The sequence below is a fragment of the Lathamus discolor genome, chromosome 1 (assembly GCF_037157495.1).
Source record: "Lathamus discolor isolate bLatDis1 chromosome 1, bLatDis1.hap1, whole genome shotgun sequence".
NCBI lineage: Eukaryota > Metazoa > Chordata > Aves > Psittaciformes > Psittacidae > Lathamus > Lathamus discolor.
Genome location: NC_088884.1, coordinates 75,098,369 through 75,119,947, shown reverse-complemented (window position 1 = coordinate 75,119,947; position 21,579 = coordinate 75,098,369). Strand labels below are relative to the sequence as shown.

The following is a 21,579-nucleotide window of genomic DNA, read 5'->3' as shown; positions in this document are numbered from 1 at the left end:
AAGAATCCTCAGAAATTGTCTCTGCACTGAGGTTTTTGAGATGTTAAATTTAGCTACTTTAACGCAGGTGGTATAGGCACAAATAGTTGAGGAAGGCAATTTTATTTTTAAAGTACTGCATTCTTTCAAGCTGCTATGGCAAAGACTGCATCTACTTCAATGTGTTTTTTCCCCTTTGCCTCAGTCCGCTGAATGGTGGCTGTTTTCCTTTTCTTGGGGGGTGGTTTGGTTGGTTGGTTTGCGGTTGGGTTTTTTTTTTTGCTTGAGGGGTGTGTGTGTGTGTGTGTAATGTCACTACTAATAGTACTGGTAGTAAAGAGTCTTCATTTCACTTCATGGGACAGGTAAAAAGCATCTATTTATTGAATCATAAGAAAGGGATTGTCCTTGAGAAATTTGCCATTTGTCTATACAATTCATAGCTCTTGCACTGTTCAGTTGCCATTTTTAATAATGGAAATGGTATGGAGAAATAATCAACATCAAATGCAGCTGCCAGGAAATGACAGATTCCAAAGGTTTATTTTTCCTTCCAACCTAATCCAACATCAAACACTCGCTTTCATTTTACTTGCTAAAACGGGAAAGAAAAAAAACCAACGTAAAATTAATAAAATGCACATGAAAACCAACAGAAATATGAATACAGGGGAAAATAATGTGCATTTGGATCTGCCCAAATGCTGTTGCCCCATGACTGCTTTGAGAGAAGACTGGTGAGTAAATATGCTTTTTAAATGTCATTTTCTAGATTTCACAAAAAGTTACTTACATAATTTTTATTTTGTTGCTTAAACTAGCTCTAAATGAAGGAACACATCTATTGTCTGGAGCCTTAGGTCTAAATATTAACATAAAATGGTTTGGTTTGGAAAGGACCTTAAGATCATCCAGTTCCAACCCCCTGCCATGGGCAGGGACACCTTCCACTAGACTGCATTGCTCCAAGCACTGTCCAACGTGGCCTTGAACATTACTACGGATAAGGCAGCCACAGCTTCTCTGGGCAACCTGTGCCAGTGCCTCAGCACCCTCACAGGGAAGAACTTCCGTGTTAACAGAGCTTTTACATTATGTGTTTGAATTCTTGTATGGGTTGGATGACTATTGTGTGAGGCCCTTGGACAGTATGTTCACTAGTCATGATTCAGCAATCCCTGAAGGACTATGTACACAAAACGTAATCTCTGAAATGACCATGAGATGAGAGCTAGCAAGTTCAGTTTAAGATCTAATGGCAACTTCCCAGAGTACACAACTAATTCTGCAGGTTTTTATTATTCCATCCTTCTGACTTGCGCATGTAAAGGCCAGCAGCTGGAGCTTATAACTCTTATTTGTAGCAAGGAGAATAATAATGCTATTGAGCTAAGTCTGCAGGAAAAGGGGGGGATCCTGTTAAGGAATCATTACACTCCCATTTATCTTGACCACTCTTAGCCAAAGTTAATTCAACTGTAGTGGAATCAAAGCTTTCCTTTAATGTCTAAAGCAGTTTTAATGAAGTGTTTTGCTTAGTAATTATTGTAAATCCAACCATTTGAAAGCCTAAGTGGCTCTCTGGCCTCTGTGCATGGGGTTGAATTTCACCCACAAGGGAAGATTAAGGTGCTTTGTCCACTTCCTTACTTAACTTTTGATTTTTTTTCCCCCCATATCTTTTACAGAGTATCGTATAGATATTTTAAATGGCATAAAAACATAGAAGACAAGCATTTCTAAAAGATAACCATTTAAAGAAGCAGGCAATGATTAATATGTTGTTTTTCTGAAAACCCTAAGGTCCCAGTGAAAAAACCTTAGATAAGACCCAGTGAAGTTAAGTGTGTGCATATATGTAATACGTGTGTGTTTGTATGTCTGGCTTTTCAAAAGTGTAGTGCTAAAGCCTTCATAAAACAGTTTGTTCAAACATCTGGTTTGCTCTATGCCACTGAAGAATGTGGATTATTTAGCCCATGGTCTTCTGGTCTGTACAGGTAAGGCTGCAGAATAACAGGCAGCGTGGTGGGCGCATGCTGCGTGCACGATGCGAAAATGTCCATGCTAGTGTAGCTGAGTTGACCAGAATCACACAACTGCTCACCACCTCCTGTAATTGAACTAAACCTGTGCAAGGGAGGCTGGCTGAATTGAAACTTTCCCCATAATCTTTGTGTTTAGTGTTCTGACTGAGTGTTTTATAGGAAACACTAGCAACAAGGGCTTGGCTAACACGCTGATACAGTTGGGTGTTTTGACTTGAATTTGTGAGGAAATGGCTTAGTAGTTGAAGGTGTTACATGTGTCTGCTATCCTTTCTTCCTGCAGTACCAGCAGCCCAGAATATGTGCCTGTGAAGCAGCAGCTTCAAGTCAGGGCTGGAAAGGTACTAGCAAAGAGAGGCTTGCACTAGCTGAAGCTAACACACTTGCATGAGGTGGCTGGGACTAGGGGCGGTGTGCTGGTTTGTTCTTTTATGAGAAATGAGCTTTAGGCAAATGGGGTGACAGTGCTTTAAGCTGCTGCCACAGCACGGTCTGTGCTTGCCAGTCAGGCCTTTCTTTGGCTTATTAATCCTCAGGAGAGTTTGATTTGAATTCCAGCTGAATCATAATCTACTAGTTTCTAAAGAGCATTTAGAATAGCACTTAGCAGGAGCTCCTGGAGTGGTAATACAAACCTGCAGTGCCCTGCCTTTGGTCTCGATGGGCAGTGTGAACGCAGAGATTGCGCAGACAATGCACACAGATGAGAAAAGACACAGGGCCCCAAGGAAAGAAGCATTCATAAGAACCTGCAGGCAAAAACCAGTTCAAACATCTGCTCAGTGGTATGGGGGGCTAGCAGTTAGGAATTAAAAGAGTGGGCAAAGGTTTGGAAGCACCTGAAAGATGTGACGATAGGGAAAATAATGTCTTGTGAATCCTTATGTGCTTTCAGAAAGTAATAAATACTAGCAAGCTAGGCTCTGGGATGAGATTTATGCAGAGCTACATCTAGCAAAGACTTCATAAGTACTCTGTATGCAGAGTTGGGAGCAGAGAACTGACTGCATCCACCTTTTCTCTGTGTGTGTGTGTGAACTTCAGGGACACCTCTTTGTGTATCTGATAGCAGTGATTGGCACTATGTTTACCAGCATTACCAAGTGTGCTCTTACTTGCGATATAAACGGGGCCACCATAGCTCCAACACGGCACAGTGACCCACTTGTTCCCATCCCCAGGGCCCGCATTGTCGTGGGATAAACCTAAAACAGGCCAGAAGGAAATCAGATTTTAGTGCAACAATAATCTGTGATATGTGTCCTTATTTTTACTTTGCAGGTGGAACACAGCAATTTGCACTAAGTGAACAAAAAATGTATATATAACCTCATACTACTCCTTAGGTAATGGAAAAGGTTATTTTTAAGTGGTAGCTTATTTTCTAACTTTGCAGGGGAAAGATTGTGGGGTTTGGAAGATGGTGGTACACAACATCTTCAAAAATAACGTTTTGTAGTAGCTGACCAACAGATACCTCAGTAGGGCATTCCTCTTCCACCTCCTCTTATCATCTTCAACTAGTTTTCTGATTCTTGCATATGAAATCAGTCAGAGGTACTTAGTACAAGGAAGCCAGATCATGCTTAGTACAAGGAAGGTGACTCTTAACTAGTTAATGAATATGGCAGCATTCCTGGGTATAGGCAAATGGTCTTTCATACGACAGAGCAGATTACCGTAGTTTCAGGAGCACCCACCTCTGCTGTGTAAATGTAGATGGTGTTGAAGTTCGCTGAAACCAAGGCACGTAGCATGAAGAGAAACCCAGTCATGCCTGCACTGGAGAGAAAGCTATCTGGAGCAAAGAGTTAGGCACTGAATGGGGATCAGCAGAGATGCAACCTAGCATATGCACTTTGCTAAGGCTTTTACAGCTTAATACAAAGAAAAGCGTAAGGAAAAGTTGATGGCTGACAAGAATAAACTTTCTTTTGTCTGTTGGCATGGCATGTTTGACAATGGGCTACTGCTCCTTCATTTTCCTTTAGGCAAGTGTTAGACCCTGGAGGGAATCATCTGAAGAGGACCATAGTGTCTCAGCTGGTGCCTTCAGCATTACATAGAATCACAGAAGGGTTTGGGTTGGAAGGGACCTTGAAGCTCTTCCAGTTCCAACCCTCTGCCAAGGGCATACCTTCCACTAGACCAGATTGCTCAATGCCTCGTTTGTCCTGGCTGTTGCTGGATTTCCCCCAGTGAAGTGCCTGATTCTAAAACTGAGGAAATAGATCTAGCATTGCCAAAAAAAGGGAAAAAACAAATGAAAAATATGACTACTTTCTGGCGGATGCTGTTCACATCATTTTTATGTGAATTTAGTAGAAAACAACTTATTGTATTATTGAGCCCACATGGCTTCCCGCAAGCATACAAGTGACCCCCCTGCACGCTGCTGCACCACAGCATGTCCTGCTGCAGCTTTCCCAGGAAGGGGAGGGATCCAGTCAGTGGGGTTTTTGCAGATGTACAGGAATTACTGGCCTGATCAACCGGTGACCCGAGATTACCACAGGTACTGCCCCCTGCCCAGGACTGCAAGCCCCCCAGAACGACTGTCATGCTGATCCAGGCTACCTGGAGGTGCAGATATTGAGGAGAAGAAAGAATAGGGCCGTACATCCCATGGTGATACTCAGGCTCAGTCGTCTTCCGAGGAAATTGATGCCAAGAATGTTCAAAGGATTTACTGCAGATAAAAAGGAAAACTGTAAAATGTTAGACGACCACACTGTGATGATTGTCTGTGTCTTGATAAACCTTGTAGAGTGTGCCTCAAAATACCTCTCTGCATCCCCACTGCCTGCCAAATGCTCTGTAAATGCACAAACCCTGTAATTCTCTTCTTGTACCCCAACCCTGTAATTTGCTCCCATACCTTCTCTTTGTCCTTCCCCTCAGAGGATGGAGCCTGTGCTTCTCCAACATTTCCCTCCTCTGAAGGCATCCACTGGGCGAGCACCACAGCCCTGGGTGGTTTTGCTCCCTCTGGCCTCAGCCAAGCCAGAAACAGGCCCAGAGTGTGACCCCCATGAGCTGGGAGCCAGGCAGGCACCCGAGTGCATCACTGGACTGGTCCTAGCCTGGCTGTACCTGCAGCATCTGACACCCGCTCACGTTGTAGCTCAGCTGCTGAGACATGAGCCAGGGAAAGCGCGGCTGTCCCAGGCATGTTGCAATACTAGACACACACACAGTGCCAGGTTCTTTCAAGGGTGCCTTTGGGATGTCCTGCCATGGCCCAGCACTCCCAGGAAGGCTGCACCAGGAAGCATTTTGGTTTGCTGGGTGTTTAGCTGTCCTTTACTGTAGTGCTCAGCACAGGACCTGCTCCTGAGGCCACCATCTCTCGGAAGGCAGGACACTCGTGCGATGCATTTATTCACATCAATCTGACTATTTGCAGTCCTTGCTTATTTATGACTTTCCAAAAGCTACGTGTCTGGGAATTTGGGAAGCCGTGCTCAGTTCTTGTAAGTTGAGAGCAATTTTAACCAAGGCTGTCAGTACATACTAACTGCTAAGGAGGTCCTTGCTGTTGGAAGGACCTGTGCTATCACCAGAAGCTGAACTGCTTGCCTAGGGAGCAATGCCCACTCTTACCCCTTGCCACCAGCTCACGGCCTGTCCCCCAGACCTTTGTTTGAAGTGCCAGTTGCCAGCAATGCGGAGGACATTGCGACGCCTGGCCCATCAGGAAGTGCACACACAGCTACAGGCTCTGCGGCGAGCACTGGCTGGCTGTAAGAAGGAGCTGGCAGGGAGGGGAGAGGAGGTTACGTGCGATCTCTCCAGCAGTGCTGATGATCATGGTTTGGTAGGCAGCGGGCCCGAGCAGGCGGCAGTGGCAGGGGCTGCGGCTCTCCTCAGAGTCATCGCCGGAGTCCTGCACCGGTGGGGCTGCGGAACCACAGACGAGGTCCCGCTCCAGTAACTCAGCGCTGGCCAAGATGACGCCGTAGTAAGCAAAAGCTATGCCAAGCCTGGGTGGGGAAGGAACGCTGCGGTGAGCGGCGGCAGCAGCCATGGGGAAGGTGAGGGGAATGAAACACAGCAGGTTTTGGTGCCCTATTCTGGTGTGCCCAGCCAGGGTCAACCCACCACTCTTGCTTTGCTCGCCCATTAGTGCTGCACCTTGCTCTGCAGCAGGTGACCAGAGGAGAGCTTGCCCCTGCGGTCCCTTTCCTCATGCAGGGCTGTGAGTGGAGGCATTGCCAAGCCGCCCCTCCCTGGGAATCCCGGGAGTCTCAGCATCAGGCCCTGATGCTGCAGCTCACATGAAGCAACTGTCCAGGGTTTTGCTGTTCTCTTTCCTGCCCAGGGATTTTGAAAGGAGCTTTCATTAAGTGGCTGGAGAGGCTCACATTGCACCCTGGCTGACTGTCAAGAGCACAGCACTGGTGATGGCAGCCTGGCTGTGTCATTATCAAGTAATTCAGCACACGCCTAAGCACAAGCAGGCCAAGAAGTAATTTTCACTCTTCTTTAACCACTCCCCCTGGCAGTTCCAGAAATGAGCAGCAGAATCTGGGCTAGGAGACAAGCTGCCTGCCTGGGGAGGCGAAGGATGCTTAGGGAGCACAGGGAGTGGGAATGCAAACCTGAGAACACGCCAGCAACCCGGAAAGAAAGGAGGATTAACAAACAAAAAGGATTATTTCATAACGCACAAGTGGAGGGTGGGAGAATATGAAAAATTCAAGGCCTGGCTTAGCAACAGTTTGGGTCAATGAGTTCCCATGGACTCATTATTTATACATCTCCATCCAGACAGCAAAGTCAATGAAACATATAAGACCCTCGCATGCAGCTACGGGGAACACTGCATATGAAACGCATCCCTCTTCAATCTTAATTTTCCCCAGCCAGTGGCACTGGTAACAGCTCATGAGTTTCTGCTGAAGCCCTGTAGGACTGACGTATTGGCTGGCCTGGAAGGTGGTGCGTTTGTCCCCCTCTTGGGAGGAACGTGTTCACACCAAGAAGGGAAGCAGAGCCGCGGGTACACAGCGGGTGCATGCTGCTGCCTTTCTCCTACGGCTCCCACCCCACCTCCCCTAAGCTGCCCTGTCCTGAGGAAGGGCTCACAGCACCCTGCACCATCCTGGATGTTCAGCCTTCTGCTTATGTTAACAGTGACTCACACAGGGTGTCTGAGACCAGGAGCCATGCACACATACTCCTCCTCCAGGTGGCAAGGATCTACAGCTGCCTCCTAAGGCAGAAGTGGTGCCTTGTAATGACAGAGCCATGGGGAGGCTTCAGCTCCCTGCACACATTCAGCTGAGAGAATGAGCTGACAACCAAATGAATAAAAGGAAGAAAAAAGACATTTTTTACCATATGATCCATATCTGCAAAGTGGTTCTGAGGTATTTGGGGTGGATGAGGTCCTTGAATCTTCCTCTCCTTTCCTGCAAATCATTAGAGAGAAATATAATGAAATATTATGAATTATATACTATGAAACACATATTATGAAATATTATATATTATAGGAAGTTTTGTAAAAGGCATCTTTTATACAGGGTGAGTGTTCTGCGAGAGCAGCAGGCACCCCAGGGTCTCCCTGCCCTCGCCCCAAGCTGCTGATGCATAGACAGACTGACAGAGGGACTGACAGCACCACATCAGCCCTTCGGAGAGGAAAGCCCCTCTTCCCAAAGGATGCCCACAGGAGGATGAGCTGCAAAGGATGGAGAGGAGGAGAAGAGAACACCCCTGGCACCCACAGAACTCCCCCAGCTCTCAGCAGCCTGGCCCCAGCATGACCATCCTGGTGCTAGAGGGTGCCCCAGTTGATGCTGGCAGCTCCTGTTGCCCCATGTGCTGAGGAGAGGGTCCCAGCCTCCCCTGCTCTGCAAGTGGAGCAAGCCTGTGGCCACATACATCTTGCTGGGAGGCCTGAAATGCCAATGAGCAGAGACGCAAGCAGGCACTGCAGGGCCCTGCCTGCCCTGCTGCTCCCCAGGAGCTGGCAGCTGCCCCAGCATCCACCACCAAGGGGCAAGAGTTCCCAGGGGTGTTTTGGGCTGCCTATATTTTCCTCATCATTGGTTAAGGCCGAGAGGGGGCACAGCGAACAAAAACCCTTCCCACAGCCAAGGCGGGTCCATTACATAAATTCAATTAAACTACAGGGAAGCTTTAATCCTAATTAATTCCAATACAATAGCACCATCTTGCATGAATTGCTCAGGACAATGCTTGGTGCCTGTGGGATTGACTAAGCAGCAAAGAGGTCCAGGAAAGGGACTTACTAAAAAATAGTTGGGTAACAATTCTGAGGCCCTGGACAATAGGTTTGTCCAATCTTCATCTCCTGGGGGTCAAAGGAGACATGTGAATAAGTCTTCACACCCCGGAGTCAGCATTGCTTAGACTGGGGGTAAGGGGGAGCAGCCCTGGAGGGGAAATTCTGGTTCCCAGCTCCTGTCCTGTTCTGCCTGCAACATCCACACATGCTTCTGGGCGTTTTGTTCCAGTAGTAATCAACTCCTGAGTGCTCAGCTGCTTACAGGTGGAAACAGTGGTAGCTGTGCAATGGCCTCTCCTGCTTTGACCCTCTTCTGCTGGTCCATGGCTCCATATTCAGAGACCTGGATGCTGGGACCCAGTGGATAAGCCCAGCCAGTGGCTGGTGGAAGCCTCTGAGAGACATGGGTTGACCTCATGGCTGGGACCCTGAGCAGCCACAGTCCTGGGAGGGACCCTAAGGGGCAGGTCCCAGGTCTCATTGCATAGGGAACAACCCGGGGGGATGGCTGGGCAGTAAGGGAGAACATACTTTGCCAAGAGCCCTCTTTGTAGTAAAGGAAGCAGATCTTTTCTCAGCACAATATTTTTTCTGAGTGAACACAGAGAATGCTAAACCCCCCAGAAAACTCAGTTCCAGTTTGAGGGCCAAGACTGCTGTCTCTCCAAAAGAAAAATTACATCTACCATCATCACATTCCAGAGCTGTTTGGAACCAAACCAGGCAAGCAGGAGGAGAGAGGCAGAGTGAGATGTGCTTGGCCATCCCACTCCCTTCCCCAAACTCAGATCCCAGCAGCCCTGGACAGAGGGGCCAAGCAGTGCAATGGCTCAGCTTACCTTGGCGGGCTCCTTCAACACCCCGTCAGGCATCGCCGCCCCATTCATCTTGGCTATCCTCTGCAGCGTGGCCAAAGCAGCCGCCACATTGCCCACGGATATGTTGTACCGCGCCGACTCCGGGATGAACTGAAAGCAGAGCAGCGTCAGAAAGCTTTTCTGCACCTCTCTGTCCACACAACCCTCCACAGCTTCCCGCTATGCCCAGGAGCCTGGCCAGGCTAGCACAGGGCTCCACCTCAGCTGGAGCAGCCTTTTGCCTGTGCTCCTCCCCAGCCATGCCCTGGCGCATCCCTGTGTGTCCTGGCTCCCCATACCTCACAGTGGGCAGCTCACCCTGCCCAACAAACCCATTTCTTGGTCCATTTCCTAGGGATCTGCCACTGAGCTGACCACGGCAGGCACTTATAAGAGATGGAAGCCAAAGACACAGATTCAACAAAGACAACGACGAGGCACTTGCCACTTACTTAAGCAAAAGTCTTAGAAGACACAGCAAGGCCATTAAAAAAAGGGAAGACATGGGTGAAATTTAGGAACAAACTCATCACTAGCATTCGCAGCATTCACACACACCTGTGGTCTTTCCAAAATGAGATACCTTTCCATTAAATGATGGTTCTGCTAAATTATAAACAATTACATCTGTATCACTGAAATGGAAGTTAAAGATTCCTTCTCTTCTTAAAGGCATGCATGCTGTGTCTTTTTTTTCCTTCTAGACTAAAAACTTTTCATACCCTCTTTTTTTCTTTTTTTTTTTTAAATGGCAAAATATCAGTAATGCCAAACATCAAAGTTGCATGACTGGACATTCACAGTGACCTTGCATTTGACTGCCCAGGTAGCACCCCAGATGGACTTGCCTATTTGTTCAGCTGCAGGAAGGGCTTTCTCATCTGCACAGCTTGCACCAGCTGCAGCTGCAGTGCCCATGAGCACTGTAAGCAGGGATTTTCCGCACCACTCCCCACAAATAAGACTGTCCCCATATCTGAGGCTGGTATTTCTGAAGCTTGAGTAAACCCGGGGAAGCTGCAGTTGACCCAGACACCCGTTTGCTCTGCAAACACTCTACTGGGGTTTCATTCACCAGCACTAACACATGTAAAGACTGAAGGGACCAGCACTAGACTGAAGGTATTGTGATTTTGATACCCTTCCTAGCCTGTCTTCCTCTCGATGGTGCCTGTCACCATGGTCCCTGTGTACTGCTGGCAGCACGGACACTGGAGCCTGGGGTGCTGGAGGGCTACAGGAGGGCAGCAAAGCCCAGTCATCTCCCACAGGGTGACATCTTCTCAGCACCTGATCTGCAGCCTCCCCAGGCCATCAGGACCTTCCCAAGTCCCCCAGGTGAGAGGGCTGAAGTGGCGAAAGGAGGACACAGTGAGGGTGGTAAAATACTGGAACAGGTTTCCCAGAGAGGTGGTGGATGCACCATCCCTGGAGACATTCAGGGCCAGGCTGGATGTGCTTCTGAGCAACGTGATCAAGTTGAAGACATCCCTGCTCATTGCAGGGGGGTTGGACCAGCTGAACTTTGAAGGTCCCCTCCAACCCAAACTATTCTGTGACTCTACGACATCTCCAGGTTTGTGGGGGGTTCAGGGCAATGCCTCTTGGTGCCTGGGGAGATGCCAGGTCGGTGGCAGGGAGCTGGGAGGGAAGCTTTTCCTACCTTGAACACCAGGATGAGAAGGATGCCGGGGATGGAGGCAATTCTGATCAGCCATCGCCAGCCAATGGTTGGGTTCACCACCGATGCCAGGCCAATGATCAACATGGATCCTGCCAACCAAAACACCTTTCCAAGGGAAAGGAGGGAGTTAAAACATGCACACATGGCAACAATTTGTTTGTTTTCTTCCCTTCATGTCTGGTTCCATGGATAGGTGGGGATCTGTGCTGGGGAGCACTGTAGTTCAAAGTGACCCATCCTATGCCATCCATGAGAAGCTCAGCTTGGGTTGAAGAAAGAGGGAATGAAAGACAAGTATTTGGGGAGGGATGGCTGAAGATGGTCTTAATTAGCTCCAGATGCAAACAGATCACTTGCTGTTATGTTGTATTTAAAGCCACTTCTTTTGTAATTCCAGTCACTGCTCTGCTAATGCTCATGCCCATGAATTTTCCTCTTGTCTAAAGCTCTGCAGGGATGCAGCAGATTTACAAGCACCAAAGGCAAAAGTGGGCCAGATTTCCACTGCTGGAAGTTGGTGGGTCTCCAGAGACTCAATGCCAAGTTATGCCAATGGAGAATCTGGCCCCCTGATCTGCAAGTACATTCCTCCCTGAAGTTCACTTGTTGCCATTAGGAGACCCATCCCTTTCCAGGGGACCACCCAAGGGAGTTCAGCCAACACAAAGCACAAACCAATGCATAGGAGCCACAACAAGTTCATGAGTAATCTGTGGGCAGAAATAAATTTCTGGGGAGAAATAACATTGTTCCTTTTTATAAAGCCTTGTGTTTCTGGTGACACTTTGGTAATGAAGCCCTGGGATCAAACAGGCAGTAATGAAAAGCAAATTATCCCTTCCACCAAGACCATATACAAACACTTTTGGTTCAACAGTCAGACGGATTCGTGTGCTCAATGAATGCTCCACAGATCATTTGCACATGCAGCAAGTGCCCATTGCAGAAATCTGGCGTAAGCAGCCACCCAAGTCATGCTTGCTGTGGTCTTTGCCCAGCAAGCGGGCACAACCCTCCCAGCATGTCTGGGGCCAAATTTGGGAATCTGTGTTGCCCCTATCCTGCACAATGTCCAATGTGCAGGGACAGGGAGATGCACAGATTAGGACGTCATCTGGGCATCACCTTTTTAACTGCTTATTATCAATGGGGGTCCGAAGAGAGGAGGGAATGAGCTCAGGCCTGGAGGGGGCCGGCAGTGCTGCTGGCTCTAGTGCCTACCAGCCCATCAGCACTGGCCCTGTTAAAGCCATGGTGCCATCCAACACTCAAAGTCCCCATGCAGTGGTTGGAGCACCCAGTTACTTGATGTTAGTGCCTCTTTTCTGCAGGCAGCTGCCTTTAATAACACGGACGCCACACTCTGGGGCTCAGACCCAGACAAGCTTGAATAGTCTGGGAGAAAGGCTGATGTCCTGGACATCTGGCTTCCAAACAGCAGTGGGACAAATCTCCTGGGACTTGGGGCTAGAAGAAACAGTAGTGTGCTCACTCTTACCTGAGATAAGGGCAACATGTATCCTCTGTATTTGGTGGGCAAAAATTCTGTCTTTATGATAAGCCTAGAGAAAAAGGGGGAAAAAATACAGAAATACAGCAACAATGAGAACTTCTATACTAATGAAGTACCAGTTCAGCCCAGTCAGTGCTGGATATTGCTGCCTGCAGGCAGACTACCGTCCCTCTTCCACCACTGAGCAGCACCCCAAGATGATGAATCCCTGTTTAATATGCCTTCCACTCAGGCACCAAAGAGATGCACACCATGAATCCTTTCCCACAGCCATGGCTGTAGGATACAGGGAGGTTAACACTTCAGTCTGTGCATCAAGAAAACCCATGGGAAGATCCTGTGGGGTGACCAAGGTGTCAGCACAGACGTAGAACATGTTTGTAGACGGACAATTTTTAGTGAATCATTATTTTTCATTACAGAAAACAGCCTGTTCCACTTGTTATCAAACGGTTGGATAGCGCCTGGGGGAGGAGCTCTCACAGGCAGCTCTCAAGTTCACAGGTGGGAATCGGTGCTTCCTTGGCTGGAAAGAGAGAGCGGTAGCGAGAGACCCATGTTGGCTCCTTCTATCTCAGCTGTTGGAGTGTTTTATAAAATGTGTAATTTGTGCAATTTCCCTCCATCCTCAATAGGCTCATGAACAGCCTTCATGGCCAGGGAATGGGGCCCCTCCTGTGAAGGAGGCAGTGCTGGTTATTCAGCGGACGCGGGACCCAGGAGCAGGGTGCCTTACCCTCCCAGCAGCACCTATCTCCCTCTTCTCTGTCCCATGGAAAAGGGCTTTTGGGTCAAACAACTGGCTTGGGGCTTTTCTCCCTGGGCAGCAACCAAGCTTCGAGGAGCCACGGAAGATGCTCTCCCTGAGAGAGCTGAAAGAAACAATTTACTTTCCCAGGCTCCTAGTGCATTGGTTGCCAACACTGAATTTCTGCTCTCCCCCTCCATGCCTCCCTTCCCACCCTAACAGGGCAGAAAGTTTCATTTAAGTGGAAACGTTTTACATCAGTTCAAGAAGAATTTGCTACTTAAGCAGAATTGCTGTGACTTCTTTAGGAAGAAGCAGCCTTTGCTCATCTGTTACCTGTCTAATTGGTTTTATATGTGTTTAGTAATTCTTCTGTCACTGGCTTAATGTAAACCAGCTGCCTCCTCTATTCCAGGGCTTGGGAGTCCTTGGGAACTGCAGTTTAGGTTGATCAACCAGGATTCAGTGAAATTACAGAACGGCATTTTGCTTTAAGGAAATGTGGGAATTTGCTCCTCTTTCTGATGTAGCAATTTGCTTCCTTTTCCACTTCCAGCCCCAGTGGAGGCCCCTTCCCTGCTGTCTCCCCCAGGTCGCAGCACAGCCATGGCTTATCAGGCTCAGCACAAGGGAAAGAGAGTGCACTGCCAGGGTCAGCCAAAATGAGCTGAAGAGACTTCCTTGCTGCAAACCCAGGAACTCAGCCCCTCCAGGCCCATGGGTGGCTTCGTTAACCTCACTATGGAGGCTGGCTTGGTGCTGCCTGTGCTACCACGCATGAGGCACAACCTTACCCTTGCGCATGGCCCGACACGCCACCTCCTACCATGGCCCGCAGGAACACAAACCAGATGTAGGATGGGGCAAAGGAGGTCAGCAGGGAGAAATAGGCTCCCCAGAGGAATGAGAGCAGCAGAATCTGCAAAAGGGGAAAAATGAGGGTCATCAGACCGTGGGCTTGGCAGGATGCATGGTTCCTGTGGGGCTCAGGAGAAGACATGCACCCCATGGCACGCACTCACCTTCCAGCGGCCATACCTGTCGGCCAGCAGCCCAAGCACTATGCTGAACACCATGTAGCCGAAAAACACCATCTAAAGGGAATTGAAACACAGCTGTGGAGGGCTCAGTCCCGGCAGCACCAGTCGGCTCTGCTCTTTGAACTGCAGGTGAGATGAATGCTCTCTCTGAGCAGCAGGATGAACTGCAGTGCCCAGAACCATGAGCAAGGTGGCTAGGAAGGGTTGACTTCCTCCAAGCAGGCACTCACTGCTTCAGCCCTCAGAGATGGGGTTTGGGTGGCAAGGACTCCAATACGGAAGTGGGGGCTTGTCTTGACATGACAGTTCTGGGCATGGACGTGTGCTCACATCAGCTCGCTTTCTGTTTTTCTGCAGTTCTAGTCCCTGAGAGGAGACCCCAGGAATTTATTTGGTCCCCTGGGAAATGTACTTTACAAAGCCTGTGGCAGTGCCCTGACAATGACCACATGGTGGACGACCTGCATGAGGGGAACACAAGTCACTCACCGTTGTCACTAAAGCCACCTGCCAGTCTTGAAGCTGCCATTCACATCGGATGTGAGGGGACACAACAGCTATTAGCATGATCTCCATGGCTTCAGCCACCTTTGGGAACAAATGTGTAAGTTAGCAAGAAGGGAAGCCCACGGGGTAAAGTCCCTCAATCCTACCAAGCCTGCAGCCATGGCAGTCCCATCATGTCAAAACAGCCCTGTGAAGCCAAGGTGCCTCCATAACGGTCTGAATCCTGCGCCTGATCTGGAAAGACATAAACACTTGAAAAGCAGGTATCTAGGTACACTGTGTAACTAGGAAGACTGGAAAGATTCATCCTTTCCAGAAGGCACCCTTACCCATCTGTGTTAGTAGAAGATCTTCAACTACCTCTGGAAACCAATCTGCTTGGTTAGGTACTTAGCTGTGAATTCAGGCATCTAGCACAAAGATGACCTCTTAAAGCTGTTTTTTATTAAAAACTCCATTGCTCCTTTGGCTGTCTGCCCCAGCAGCTGGCTTCAGTTAAGAAATGAGCCTATCATTTACACATAGCTAGAGGCTTTTACATCTCAGCTGCAGTGATTCTCATGGATGTGGCCCTACTGCATCTTTACCCCAGCCTGGCCTCAGGCTTTTGCCTCTGGTCACAAATCAGACCTACCTGGCAAGACCCTGCCAGTTAGGAAGGTTTTCAGGTAGCCAAGGGTAGGAGGACAGCAGCCAGAGTGTACAGGGTTTGAGTACCCTCGGCATGGCAGGAAAATTGCTGTTGGGAGGCTGAACCCTCAGGTGCTACTGAAGACGTGCCCCATCAGTGCTGCCTGGTGGGACAGTGCTCTGCAGCAGGGGCCAGGCCAGGATGCTCTAAGCCACCCTGCCCAGCTTTGCCCTGAAATAGCAATGTCAGCTGTGGCCAAGATCTATTTTGAGCAAAGATGACAACAGCAGAAATCCTGCTTGAGTAGGTATGTGTGAAAAATACGGGCTGCAATATGGTGCTTATGGTTGTTACTGCACATAATGAGGAAAATGAGGAAAGTGTTTTTTGGGCCAGTGCAGATGGCTGCAGATACCTACCCCCGTGCTCCCCATAATCAGGAAAAGCAAAATGTGGAACCTCCCGAATCCAATGGTTTCCACAGCTTCTTCCACTGTAAACGTCTTCTGTCCTGAACATCAAAGGGAAAGGAAGATAGAGAAAAAAATAAAATCCCATGTCAGCAGTCAAATTGTACCTCCCTTTTATGAAATGTCAACATTTTCCATGTTTCTGTGGGTCCGCACCAGAAGAAAGGCTGGAAACACCTACTAGTGGTGTGTCCATTAACCAGCCCCTGGGCACATTGGTTGCTGGGCACATCAGGTGGTTGCTGAAACAGCAGCCAGCAGGGAGGACATCCTTGTACTGAATTACTCGAGATGCTTTGGAAACCCATGACTTGGACTCTGTCCATTCCCTTCCCCTGCTCAAACTGCCCTAAGGCTCACTCCCTCTGCACCCCTGGGGTATGGGCCCACTCCCAGCACGGGCAGTGTGAGCCAGGAGCTGCCCCAGTACCAAACCCCTACAAGAAACCACAGCTGGGAGCTCTGGGCTCAGTTTTGCCTCCTAAGCCTTTATTCCTGACTTTTCCACCCCATTTCAGGAGCTAACAAAAGCATCTTAAGATCAGGGCTGGGGTGGCTTTATAAACAGACATGGCAGAAAGCTTTCAGTATATGTATACTTTTAAGCTCTTATTTAGGTGAAGTCAGAGCTGTGTAAATTTTTCTGTCAGGCTATTTTTCTCAACTCAGTCATCTCAAACCCATCAACATTACCTATGTAATGGAACAGAGGAAATTCTTTATTTTTTGCAAATTCAGGCCTTTTTAATGGTATTCTACAATTTTTTTTCACTTAAAAATCCTTTTGAAGTAGAATACATTTATTTATTTGCTAAAAATATAAGAATACTTGAATTACCAACATAGTAAGATGTTTACACAAAGCAGAGGCCTGAGAAAAGCCAAGCCAGCCAGTTCTTCCCACCACCATATGCAGCAGCCACCAGCCTGGTAGCTGTGGTGAGAGGAGAGCAGCACAGAGCTGATACTTGTGTTTCCATGTACAGAGGGTTTAGGTAGCTAGAGTGCCAGGACTGGGGACCCCCTCTCTAGCCCAGCTAAATGAGGACCCAAATTCCTAGTCCTGTCAATTATGAACCCACCTTTTGGGGCTTCTTGCTTCTCCATGCAGATTTCCTCCAGAGCAACAGTATTTTCTGCCTCTTTTGGTGCAGTGGCCATCTCAGCTCCTGCTGGGATCCACCGTCACTGCCAGGCAAGGCTGGGATTTAACTGTGAAACCTCTGGGCAGTCACAAAGCCATCCGAGCAATAAACCAGCAAAGCAGCTCCCTGTGCTGGAGCGGAAACATTAAGACATGGTCAAACATGACTTCGTTTCAAGCAGCGACTGGGACATGTCCCATCCCATAGTGGGTCTGGTGAAGAATACATAGAAACTGCTCAAGATAAGTTAGTTGAACTGACAGAGAATACTCATTGCACTGCGCCGGCCAGGGATTGCCTTAGGGAAGACTGGAGGCCTGCTAACCTTCCCCAGCCAGAGGAGAGTGAAATGCGGAGGCAGGCAAAAGATTCTGCATCTCCAAGAGTCAAGACATAACATGACCGCCAGCAGGTTGCTCCTGTTGATGGCAGAAATTGCTGCTCCTTGGGAGCTGGGGTTGAGAGGGCTGTAGAGGTGCTGCACTCTGTAATTGGGAGCACTGAGGCAGAGCCAGCTAGTAGGAACAGCCAAGGAGCAGGGTGGCAAACCTGATACTCTGCCTCACGCCCCACTGCACTAATCCCCATCCTCTCAGGTCAGCAAGCAACACAGCCGTGTGTTCTGGATTGCAACAGGGGAGAGCTGGCTTCCTCCACCCATGTTTCTGTTTTCCAGTGCTAGATCTCTTGGCCTGATCACAGCCACTTTTCCTGGTCAGAAAAGCTCATCTTAATCCCAGGGCAGGGATTAAGCACACCACTTGCTTTAACCCACAAGCTTTCCTGCTGAGTACTCAACATATCTTCAATTTGATGACACCCTCTCCTTTGATTACCTCCATTCATGGTTGCTGGACTTGGCCCAGGCAGCATTTAAAGCCACCCAGCAGTGATTGGGGATGCTGCAGTAAGATGAAGTTTGAGGGAATTAATGACTAAAATACAAAATCCCAGCTGAGATAGAGGGCAGCACAAACACAGAAAGCACAGAGTTAGAGCACTCCCAAGCTGGAAACCTTAAAAGCATTAAACCGAGGTACATTTACAAGGCGGTCATTAAGGGCTATTGGCAGGTTAGTCAGTTGGGTCACATACACTGACCTTGCTGTTACAGATCATTACAGTCCAGCATACGCAAGAGGATGCGTAGGATGTTGCTTACAAATGTTTCTCAGCAGTGTAATCAGAGGCAGCAATAGCTGCCAGCAGCACACAGTGCCACCAGCTGACAACCAGCTAGGGACCATTTCCAAGTGGAACTGGCTCAAGAGCAACCAAACAGGATGCTTGGAAGAGCCTGGGATAAGAGGTAAAGCTTTACTGAGTGTCTGAATTGCAAAGGGGTCTGCAAGCAGATCTGCGGACCTGCTTTTCTCCTTTTCTGTCTTTATGATTAGGAACCTGCAACTGCGTTCTGCCCCCAGCTGCAGCTCTTCCAGAAATGGGAAGAAGCCCCATTCCCTGGCATTGCTGTACAGAGCCCCTGATGAGGCTCAGGTGCTCAAGCAGAAGGGTGCAGTGACACCTCTGATACCCCGTAGTAACCAAGACACCCTCAGAGGCATCAGGATAGTGGATTGCACCTATGTGAGACACATACTGCTCTCAAATAGCAGTGGGGGAGCAGGTGGGGTACATTTTTCTAGCATCTCAGCTAACACCAGAAATCTGTGGAGGCACCTGTATCCCTCCCTGTCCAAGTACTGGGGCAGCTGGAGCAAAATTCACTCATCCATAAGCAGACAAGAAGCCACTGTTCAGGCAAGTCCCTAGCACTGTACACTCTGATATAGCATTTATGTTGAAAGGACAGAGATTCAGATGCAACACTTCGGTAAGCCCCCTAACTGCTCCTACTGAACCCACAGTTTGATCATCCCAAAACTTTGCAGCCCTGTTTGCCTTGAGGGAATAGCTAATGTCTACTACACCTCTTTGAGGAGTCGCTATTAGTAAATCCCACTGAAAATACTAAATACCAATTACATGAGCCAAAATACCAGCAGTGAGAAAGCTGCTGCTGGCAGGGAAAATAGTGATTCTGCATCCAAAGGCAGCAACCAAGAGTGCAGTGAAACTGCTCCTGGGACCTGGCACAAGGATGCTGTGATCCCACACCGGAGGTCTGCAAGGCCACAAAGGGCACATGGATGTGATCACAAATGCTGTGATTGAGACCAGCTGGGAATCCTGTCAGTAAAGCCAGCGAGCTTTCTGCATATGACATACAAATGATCAGATACCCCACTATTAACCCAAGGCTTGATTAAATATTTTTTCTCTTTCTGAGTGCAGCTTTCTTACCTCTGCAGTGTCTCAGGCACGAAGGAGCAGACCTTATCTTTTCTGGCTGTTTTCTTTACCTTCTATTTTCTTTTTAGAGTGCTGGTGGTGCTGTGGTTTTGGGATGCAGCTCCCAGGAGTCAGGTTTCCTCCTTGCTGGGCACAGGCAAGTTCCTCTTCACCTGCCTCCACCCTGCAGGTGGGGCTTCCCAGCGCTGACCTGTGCTGGTCCCTTGGCATCTACAGGTCCTCCACAGGAGCTGCCCACCACAGGTGATGGTGCTTGCTTGGAGATGGAGGAAGGGCACTGTGGAGACATACCTATTGCAACACCAGCTGACAGGTTTTGGGGGCACCCATGTAAAGTGCCTTTGCCATCCCCTTCAAAGTCATGAGCAGCCACCAGCCCCTATTAGGCCAGATGAAGTCAATTCAGGTGCCAGCACCAAGAAAAAATTTAGACCTATTTATCTGCTTCATCCAAAATTTCTTGACCAAGTACCAAACTGTAGGGAACATTCATGGCTTAAACTGCCACAGTGATCCTGACCTTACCGTGCAGCAAATCTCAGTGCTCCAGGTTGTGTTGGCCCATGAATCTGAGCTATGATTGATAGGTATTGTGCTATAGACTAGGAACGCCTATGCCAACCTTTACTGCCCAAGAGTGTTGGTATTGCTGAAAGCTAGCAAAGACATTGGGATGTTTTTTCTCCCTCCCTCATAAGGGTTCCCAAATCCTTTTGTTTTGAAATACCTACATTGAGCTGGCAGCAATGCTGCAACAGTTTTATCGAAGTGTGTAGCTCCCATGCCAAATATCATGCTTCCAAGCATCTGGAAGACATTTTCTACCAGCCAACATATGCTATTTAACAGCCTTATTTTATATTTTCTTCTTAATAATATCTAATATTCAGCTACAACCATTATTGGCATCTGCTGAACTAAGATGCATGATCCAAGCTGCCAGATACATACCGTCATGTTTTCATTGCAAAAACTCAGACAGCGTGTGTGCAGTCACAGGAGGGTGCAGATGTTTCGGCATTCCAGCTTCCCAGCACAGAATCATAGAATCATAGAATAGTTAGGGTTGGAAAGGACCTTAAGATCATCTAGTTCCAACCCCACTGCTATGGGCAGGGACACCTCATACTAGACCATATTGCCCAAGGCATGAAGATATGATCAAATATAATAATATTATATTATAAACATAATATAATAAATATAATAATGACCAAAATACCATTGACATTCTCAGCCAGACAGATGTGCTCTCAGGCCCAGGTGTCTGGGATTGAACAAAGAGATACTATGTCTATTACATTTTTTTAACCACCTCATGGTATTTTAGTTACCTGTTAGGAAAATGCAAAGACTGATCAGAGTAAAACATGAAAGGAAATATCTGCTTGTGTGAAAGCTCCAGGAGAAACAAAAGAATGAGGGTGAGAAGAAAGGTCTCCGTGCTGGCCATAGACAGGATGAAGAGCCATCATATGGGTAAACACTGAGGAAAGCACTATTTGCGGCAGGAGCCAGAGGCTGGGATCCAAGAGACAGTTGATTCCTGAAGTTTATGTGAGCTCAGTTCAAAAGCCAGTTCATCATCACCAGTCCAGAGGACCTACGAGACTGGACAGGAATCTGATACCTGGCTTTCCTGATCCTTCGCATCACTAAAGTTGTCCTGGCAGGAGCGCCTGGCCACACACACCAATGGCTCTCATGAGAAGGAATAAAAACTCCAGGAGAGAATGAGTGTGAGTGACTGACACCTGTTTGGTTGACTTTGTTACCCCTTTCCCCTCCTACATGGTCATTCATTGAGGCTTTTTATATAATTTCCTATAAAATAATATAACTTATGTCACCAGCTTTCAAAACCAAAACACATTCCTAGCAATGTGATGAGCTTTGGATCCAGAAGCACCCATTCCTCCCTAGGTACTGATCACGAGTCCACTGTGGAGGAGAACACTGAAGAGTTCCCAGTCAGGTAATGACAAGTCACACCTCTTCTAGCAATGGGTAAAGTTCAGATAAAGACATGTCAGTGCTGTACCAAGGTCTACTAGTCTGTAACAGTGGTCTCTGCTGGATCTGACCACATCCGGTGGCCACATTCACAGAACCAGCTAGCAAACATGGTTCCATTCACTTTAGTAGCTGTGCAGGGGAATGGGTTGCCAATGTTCTACTCCAAAATTCCCTCCATCTTCTGCAGCAAAACCTTTTAAAAACAAGGAGCTCTTTGGAACATTTGTGGGGTTTTAAAGAAGGGTGTAAGAACAACCTTGCCTCCCAGTAGTATTTCATCTGAATGCTCCCTGATGATAAGTGGACTTGGTCCTCTTGTGGAGTGGGGAAGTGCCATCTTCATATCATGAATGCTCAAGTGAGCCACAGGCT

General features: G+C 48.2%; 1 protein-coding gene across 10 annotated transcripts; it reads right to left on the bottom strand.

The window, feature by feature from the left end:
• Positions 1-340: 340 nt before the first annotated feature.
• SVOPL (SVOP like) lies at positions 341-20,257 on the bottom strand. Of its 10 annotated transcripts, none has more exons than XM_065680901.1 (17): positions 20,143-20,257; positions 19,183-19,468; positions 16,816-17,009; positions 15,683-15,774; positions 14,615-14,713; positions 14,108-14,179; positions 13,880-14,004; positions 12,323-12,386; positions 10,804-10,929; positions 9,123-9,251; positions 7,368-7,441; positions 5,808-6,010; positions 4,605-4,716; positions 3,728-3,809; positions 3,143-3,232; positions 2,663-2,776; positions 341-574 (listed from the first exon to the last, which is right to left on the bottom strand). In XM_065680901.1, the coding sequence occupies exons 3-17, from the start codon at positions 16,892-16,894 to the stop codon at positions 563-565; spliced, it is 1,473 nt and encodes a 490-aa protein (XP_065536973.1). In that variant the 5' UTR covers positions 16,895-17,009; positions 19,183-19,468; positions 20,143-20,257; the 3' UTR covers positions 341-562. The 10 variants fall into 10 exon arrangements, with proteins under 10 accessions (XP_065536973.1, XP_065536964.1, XP_065536919.1 ...); XM_065680892.1 differs by having other exon boundaries at positions 3,728-3,804; XM_065680847.1 differs by having other exon boundaries at positions 341-2,776.
• Between the last annotated feature and the right edge of the window lie 1,322 nt (positions 20,258-21,579).

Coding starts and splice junctions, on each gene's coding strand:
- SVOPL (XM_065680847.1), bottom strand. CDS start 16,894: ATGGCCACTGCACCAAAAGAGGCAGAAAATACTGTTGCTCTGGAGGAA. Junction 10,930..12,322: donor ACATGTTGCCCTTATCTCAG/GTAAGAGTGAGC, acceptor TCCCTTGGAAAG/GTGTTTTGGTTGGCAGGATC. Junction 4,717..5,807: donor CACTGCTGGAGAGATCGCAC/GTAACCTCCTCT, acceptor TTTTATCTGCAG/TAAATCCTTTGAACATTCTT.